At 43.0% G+C, this 8,358-nt stretch overlaps 1 protein-coding gene across 1 annotated transcript; it reads right to left on the reverse strand.

Annotated features, from left to right (window-relative positions):
* Positions 1 to 727: 727 nt before the first annotated feature.
* On the reverse strand, positions 728 to 7,578 carry DPRX (divergent-paired related homeobox). The gene is made up of 3 exons (XM_032388915.1): positions 7,551 to 7,578; positions 1,949 to 2,103; positions 728 to 1,081 (listed from the first exon to the last, which is right to left on the reverse strand). The coding sequence occupies exons 1-3, from the start codon at positions 7,576 to 7,578 to the stop codon at positions 728 to 730; spliced, it is 537 nt and encodes a 178-aa protein (XP_032244806.1).
* Between the last annotated feature and the right edge of the window lie 780 nt (positions 7,579 to 8,358).

Below are 8,358 nucleotides of genomic sequence, written 5' to 3' on the forward strand. Positions count from 1 at the left end.
AACAAAATCAAGACAAAGAAGCAGGAAAAAAACAAAAACAAAAACAAACTGTCCTTAGTAGTCTCATTGTATGTATTTATTGAGATATAATTTAAAAATTGTCTCCAGCTTGGTTGAGATATAAGTGTAAGGTGTATGATGTGTTGATTTGATACATTTATATATTGCAAAATGGTTACCGCCATGGTATTAGCTGATGCTTCGTCCTGTCATGTGATTGTTTTTTTGTGGTGTATGTTATACAATATTACAGTTCTGTGTCTGGATGAATTTATACATGCAGGTTCCTGCCATCCGAATTACAACATGAAACACGCCCATCGCAATAGTTTGTTGAGCGAGTCTTGCCACTCAGTGCCACCCCACAGGCACTTGTGGGTCTTCTTTTGTTTTCACGAAGCCCGTTTCTTTTTTTTTTTTTTTTTAAAGATTTTATTTATTTATCTGACAGAGAGAGACACAGCGAGAGAAGGAACACAAGCAGGGGGAGTGGGAGAGGGAGAAGCAGGCCTCCCCGCGGAGCAGGGAGCCCGATGTGGGGCCCAATCCCAGGACCCTGGGATCATGACCTGAGCCGAAGGCAGACACCTAACGACTGAGCCACCCAGGCGCCCCATGAAGCCCGTTTCTGAAATGCCTCCATGTTGGGTAGATCCCGACTCTGTCTCTCGTCTGGAATCATTGCAAATCGTTACAGTAGGTGACCTTTTGTGTCTGGCTTTGCTCACTAAGTTCTTGGTGGAGATGAAGAACCCAAAGAATTAGCAGTGAAGCTTGTGGAAAGAATTTGGGATTCCGTAATGGGATATAGGGAGTAGATGTTAGGATCTCGGCAGCAGCCGAAATGGACTATTTTGTGGCCAAAAGAATGGTCTGGGAGAGCCTTAAAATTGGAGCATATGCTGAGTTGGAAGGAAGGTACGGGGTGGTCTGTATAAACTAGGGAAGCAGGGTGGGCACCATCGGGGGCTCCTGGAGCGGCATCCGTGGGTCTCTTGGAAGAGCTGGTCTTGACTTCCACCCCAGCTAACTGCTGTTGTTTGGCTTTCTTGACTTTTGCTCTGTGGTTCTTGAACCAAACCTAAGGAGACAAGAGGAGCAGTGGGTTGATGAATGCAAATGAGGCTCCAGATGTTTTCATTTTACCTGATACCGTGGTTACTGCTCGGTGAGAACAGTTAGCGCCACTTTTCTGCCACTTAGATCCTGTTGCTGGAATCTCTCCCAGCCTACGCCCAGGAGGGAGTGGAAATGAGGGGTGGTGGGGACAGAGAGTGAGGCAGGGATCAGAACCCCCAGAGCAGGAGAGACTGATGTCAGCACACTTAGGCTCATGGCCGGATCGGATCTGCAGCTGTGATTTTGTATGGCCCGTGAACTAAGAACAGGTTTTTTTGGTTGTTTTTCTCCCCCCAAAGTTTTTATTTATTAAAGTAACGTCTACACCTACCCAGTGGGGCTCGAACTCATGACCCTGAGATCAAGAGTCATGTGCTCTTCCGACGGAGCCAGCCAGGCGCCCCAAAGGACAGGTTTTACATTTTTAAATGGTTGAGGGGAAAAAATAAAACCCACCATAAGGATATTTGGGACATGTGCAAGTTATATGAACTTCAAATGTGTGTCCATCAAATTTTATAGGGATGCAGCAGGTACACCCATTTCTTTGCATATGGTTGATGGCTGCTTTCAGGCTATCGCTGCAGAGTTGAATAATTTTTGGCGGAGACCATATGGCCCACAAAGCCTAAAATATTTACTGCCCTTTACAGGAAAAGTTTTCTGATCCTTGCTCTCAGGGTCGGGGAGAGGGTTTTAGGGTAGGAGCCTGGGTCTTTGGAGTCTTGGAGACTGGAGTGGTATGAAGCTTCAGGAATTGTCCCAGGGTCTCTGAGCATAGGGTCTTCTGGGGAGGTGGCATGGCAGGGTGGGGCTTTGATTTTCCAACCTGCAGTACGGTGGGATGTATCTCCAGTTTCGAGGCCATTTCTTTCTGAAGGCTGGGAGCGGGGTATGGGTTCTTGCTGAACAAGAATTCTAAATCTGCCAGTTGTTTCTCAGTGAACATGGTTCGTTTCCTTTGTGAATGTTTCTGATCCTTTCCTGGGAAGGAGAGAAGGGCACAGATGAGGTGCTAAGAGAGTTCCATCCTCAAAAACCAGAACTCGCCTCCCTCTCCACAGAGGTCAAGCTTGGCCGTCAAGTGATGAAGATACCGAGATACTCAGGCATGGCCTGGATGACTTTCCTGCCAGGTTTCCTAAGCCTCACTTTGTTGCTCCCCCATCTATTCAGCATAGAAAAGGGTTATGTATTTATTTATTTAAGGTATTTAAAAGATTTTAAGTAATCTCTATATCCAACCTGGGGCTTGAACTTAAAACCCTGAGATCAAGAGTTGCATGGTCTGCCGACTAAACCAGCCAAGTGCCACAGGACAGGGTTATTTAAATAAGGACCCCTTGTGTGTCCACTCTTAGATTCTGTGTGTGTGTGTGTCTGTGTGTGTGTGTGGTGGGGAGAGGGGTATAAGGGAAATCTCTGTACCTTATGCTCAGTTTTGCTGTGAAACTAAAACTGCTCCAAAAATAGTCCATTAATAGTAATAAATCGTTGCTGTCATGGATATCATTTAGTGAGGACCTACATATACACAAACCAAAAGTGTTAAAGTACACAGTACATTATTTAGCGCTAAGTACTCTATAGAGAAAAAAATTAGGGGCAGGGGATAAGGAATTTGGGTAAGGGGGTTTTAGTTTTAATGACCTATGAGTGAAGGTCTTTCTGGAGGAGGTGAGGGAGTGAGCCATGTGCTCATCTGCAGGAAGGGAAATGCAGAATCCCTGAGGAACAATAAAGAGATGAATATTATTGCATAGGGGAGGAGCACTTCCATCCAACATGGTACCCGACTTGGTCTGGGTATCCTGTAAGAGTACAGGAAACGCCATGAGATGTTGCTTCTGAGCTTATGAAAGTCTCTGTGCCTTCTGTCTTGGACACTTTCCCTCTTTTGGATCACTTGCTTCAGGGGAAACCATATTGATCGACCATCCCTACGGCAAGGCCCTCTTGGCAAGGACCTGAGGTCTAAAGTCAGTGAGGAACCGACGCCCCTAGCCAACAACTTTGTGAATGAGCCATCTTGGAAGTAGATCGATCGTCTGGGCTCAGTTCAGCCTTAGCTGACTGCATTCCTTGTTGACGGCTTGTTGGCAACCACATGAGACTCTGAACTGAACTCCACCATTTATTTTTAATGATTTTATTGAGATATAGTTGACATATAAATAAACTCCATATTTAAAGTATGCAATCTCAGTACATTTTGTTATGTGTATATTGACACGCTCAAGAAGTCATCTCCACAATCAAGACAACGCATATACCCATCTATCCTGTTTCCTCTCATCCTTTTCAAAGTCATCCACCTGATTTTCTCAGGTCAATGTGGCCTTGACTCCCTACCAGTTAAGGACAATAAGGAAAGATAAAGAAATAAAGAACAGGAAAAAGGAAAAGATGAATATAGGCCAATTTCACTTAGGAACATAGTTTCAAAAATCCTTGAACTATGTGAATTGAACCCAACGTTGTTTTAAAATAAATATATCAAGAGCAAGTAAGTTTTATCTCAGAAGGGAAAGGATATTTAATATCAGAAAGAAAAATATCAGAAAATGCACCATGTTAATAAATTAAGGCATAAAAATAATATAATTATGATCAGTGCAAAATATTTCTCTGTGAAGATTCACCACCTATTTATGATTTTAAAAAGCAAAATTGGACAAAACGTAGGAAACTGTTTTCAGATGTGCAGGGCTGTGATCCCTGAGATAAGGGAAATTTTATGAAAATCTTATGAGCCAGCTTGATTATTTATATTTATAGGTCACTACGTCCAGCAATGGCAGAAGTTGTATTCTTTCCGGTGCATATGGTTCATTCATCTGGACAGAGTGTATGCTGTGCCGCAAATCAAGTCTCAGGACATTTTAAATGATTTAAATCATCCAAAATATGTTCTCTGAAAATAGTGGAGTTGAGATAGAAATATGTAACAAAATAACATCTCTCCCCCAGTGTCTGGAGATTAAACACATTTCTGAATCAAACATGCGACAAAGAAGAAATCAAATGGTGTTGGATCAACTGGATATCCATATGGGAAAAAAAATGAACCTCAACCTCATCTTGAGCCATATGCAAAAATGAATTCCAGGTAGATTTCAGACACAAATATAAAGTCTAACTCTAAAACTTCTGGGAGAAAACTTCAGAGAAAACTTTGGGTCAAGCAAAGCTGTCAAGAACACAAAGCATAAAAGTAAAAATGGATGAACTGGGTTTATCAAAAATAAAACGTTTGTTCTTCAAAAGACTGCCTTAAGGAAACGGAGAGCGCATAATGGAAGAAAATACTCATAACACGTGTATCGCACAAATTTGTGTCTCGAATATTCAAGTAATCCTATGACCTCACAATTCTACTCCTAGATACACACCTAGTTACGTAAGAGAAGTAAAAAAATCCATAGAAGGCTTGTATATGAATGTTCCTACCAGTTTTATTCATAGTAGCCCAAAATTTGGGGGAAAAATCCCATATTCATCAGGAAGTAATGGCTAGGCAAATTGTGTTTTATTCCTATAATGGAATAGCACTCATCTATTAAAAAAAGCTCCTGCTACATACAACACAAATGTATCCCCAAAACATGCTGAGCCAAAGAAGGCAGGTACAAAAGAGCATATACTCTACATACTGATTTACATGCAATCCTAGGCCGGCAAAAGTAATAATCTGTAGGGGCAAGAAAGCAGATCAGATAGTGCCTGGGGCTAGTGGTAGAGGTGTGTTGTGTGTTGGGATAGGGGTGGGGAATGATGACCACACTGGGATGTGAACTTTTAGGGTGATGGAGATGTTCTGTGTTTCCACTGGGATGGTGATTCATAGGCATACACATTTGTCAAAACTTACTGAAGTGTACACTTAAAATGGGTAGACTCTATTATAAATTATACATCAATAGAGTTGTTTTTTTTTTAACCTGGAAAAGAAAATCTTAACAAATCAAGGAGTAAAACATCTTGCTACACTTTGAAAGTTATATACCAAATCTCTCTGGCAAACATTATATACCTAATGGAAAAAACATGTGCATTTCTTTTTAGCGTCAGGAGCATGAAAGAGGTATTTATAAGCACCCTGACAGTGTAATGTAGTTCCACTAGAAGGAAAGGAAAAATGTATTAAGATCAGAAGGGAAGAGATAAAATGGATCTTTGTAGGTAATATGATTATTTACTAAAAAATCCATCAGAATCAACAGGTGGGCTAACTATTGAAGAGTTAAGCAATTTTGCTAGTTAGAACACCTACAACATTTCTCCGTACAAACCATGTTCAACTTGAAATAAAAGTGAAGAAGAAAAAACGACATTCACAAAAGCAACCCAAAACTCCAAGATATCTAAGGATGAAATTAACCAAGAGGACATAAGACCCCAGGGGCCTGAGTGAGAAAGTCACAGCTTAAAACCGTTCGAGGACATTTTTTTGGATACTATCTTTATGACCTCTGACTAGGGAAGGATTTCGAAATATGACACAACATGAGCAAACCATGAAAGAGAAAAGGATACATTTGACTACCTTATAATTAAGAAATTCTATTCAAAGTTTCCTTAAGGGAGTGAATCAAACCGGGAAGATCTTTGTAATGAGTAGAACTAGCAAAACTATCTTAGCTGTGGTCTTGTGAGTGAAACCAGACTCGTGAATCTGTGAGAAGAAGGTAGGAGGTTCCTCAAAAAATTAAAAATAGAACTGCCATATGATCTAGCTGTTGCACTTCTGCGAATATATCCGAGGGAAACAAACGCTACGTCAAAAAGAAGTCTACACCCCTGTGTTCGCTGCAGCCTTATTCACAATGGCCAAGACATGGAAACAACCTGTCTGTCGACAGCTACATGGACACAGAAAGTATATGGATATAAATATTTATATACATTTCTCAATGGAATGGAGTCTTCATCCAAGAGAAAGAAGGAAATCCCGCCATTTGCAACAACACGGATGGATCTTGAGGGCATTATGTTAAGTGAAATAAATCAGAAAGACAGATACTGTATGGTACCACTTCTACGTGGGATCTAAAAAAGCTGAACTTGTAGAAACAGAATGGTGGTTCCCAGGCACAGGGGGTGTTGGGTGGGTTGGGAAGACCCTCTTATAGGGTACAAACTTGCAACTAATAGATAAGTAAGTTCTGGAGATCAAATGCCCAGTACAGTGATTACAGTCAACAGTACTCTAGTATAAACTGCAAAATTGCTAAGTGACTAGATCTGAAATGTTCTCACCACAAAAAGAAAAGGGTAATTATGTGTTGTGATAGAGGTGTTAGCTAAGAGGTGGTGGTCATCATATCAAACGTATTAACGTATCAAATCAGTGCATTGTACACCTTACACTTACACAGTGTTATATGTCCATTATTTCATTCCTCAAAAACAAACAAATCCAAAGCCTCACTGCATACCAGGCACTTTTCTAAGTGCTTTGTGAATATTAACCGACTCAATTCTCATCGTTACCCATGTGGTTGGTACAGATGTGTAAACTGAGGCACCGGGAGACTAAGTGATGGGTTTGAGGCTGTGCTATGCTCCGTCTCTCGAGAACCAGCGGCCAACACATACTTACTAGTGTAGTTTATTGAATTGGGGCCGATGTTTATGACAGAGAGTCCTTGCGTTCCTGTTTACCCGCTGTGTGGGGCTTTGGCGCAAGCATATCATCTCCCTCAATGTTCTCTGTAAAATTGAGACTTTTGGCTGTAACCGCTTTATTATTTTAAAAAATATTTTATTTGTGGGCGCCTGGGTGGCTTAGTCGTTAAGCGTCTGCCTTCAGCTCCGGTCATGATCCCAGCGTCCTGGGATCGAGCCCTGCATCGGGCTCCCTGCTCCGCGGGAAGTCTGCTTCTCCCTCTCCCACTCCCCCTGCTTGTGTTCCCTCTCTCGCTGTGTCTCTCTCTGTCAAATAAATAAATAAAACCTTTAAAAATATTTTATTTGTAAGTAATCTCTACACCCAGCATGGGGCTGGAACTCACGACCCTGAGATCCAGAGTCATAAACGCTCCACCATCGACCGAGCCAGCCAGGCGCCCCTGGTTGTAACCACTTTAAAAGATTTTAATGGTTGGTTGTGCCTGAAAGTGGTTTAGCACAAGCCCGGGGAATCAAGTAAATGCTTGGTGGAATGAGGAGATTTCCAGAAATCTTAACCAGACTGCTTGGTTAAGCCTCCATTCTTTGACTTAATCTTCTCAGTAGGGATCAGAGGCCCCATTTCCGAAGGATCAGCGGAAATGTGAGACAGCTAACAAGGGGAAGATTTGCAATTCAAAGACAGAATTGGGTTTCCCTCTACTGGGTTTGCCTTGGAGGACAGCCTCTTCTCTACTACCCGCGTCAGCTGCTCTCCACGCCTTCACATAATGTCCTTCAGTTCCCATCCCTCGGCTTACCTTTAGGAAGGTCCCCTGCGCCTGCCATCCCATCTAGCTGGGTCCCCATGCTCTGGTCCTGTGTCAAGAGCTGGCAAAGGTGGCATGGAGACTTAAATATATTCCTCAGCAGCCAGCCACACCCCAGTCCCACCCCCTCCGCCTTTCCCTCCACCCCAATCCATTAATCTGATCCCTGGGTCCTCAAGCCCCTCATTGTCTGCTCTGTCTGCTGTGAAGTCCACACCCAGCAGCGTCATCGTCACCTGGGAGCTTGCTCAATGCAGAATCTTCGCCTATTGGTCAAAGGGTGCGAACTTCCCGTTATAAGATGAAAAAGTTCCGGTAATCTAAGGTACAGCATGGTGACTAGAGCTAAAAATGCTGTATTATAGACTTGATAGTTGCTGAGTGAGTAGATCTTAAATGTTCCGACCACAAAAAAAGAAATGGTAAGTATGTGACAGGATGGAGGGCTTAGCTACTATCGATGGCTAAGAAGTCATGTTGCAACTTTTCGAAACTTGTACATGGGTTAGAACACATCTCCATGAAACCGGAAACAAAGGCAGATTTTGCAGAGCTGCCAAGTCTGAGTCTGCCGTTCCCAAGAGCCCCGGTGATTTGAGTGCACTGTAGAGACTGAGGAGCATTGCTGTGCCTCAGAGCAGGAGGGAGCTCAGGATCACCCGGAGCCCTTGCTGAAACACAGGTCGCTGGGGCCTGAGGATTATGTTACCTAAGGAGCTCCCAGGTGCTGGTGCCCGGTGATGGGGACTGGTCAGGTCCCAGGTGCTGGTGCCCGGTGATGGGGACTGGTCAGGTCCCA

The sequence above is a fragment of the Phoca vitulina genome, unplaced genomic scaffold (assembly GCF_004348235.1).
Source record: "Phoca vitulina isolate PV1807 unplaced genomic scaffold, GSC_HSeal_1.0 scaffold52, whole genome shotgun sequence".
NCBI lineage: Eukaryota > Metazoa > Chordata > Mammalia > Carnivora > Phocidae > Phoca > Phoca vitulina.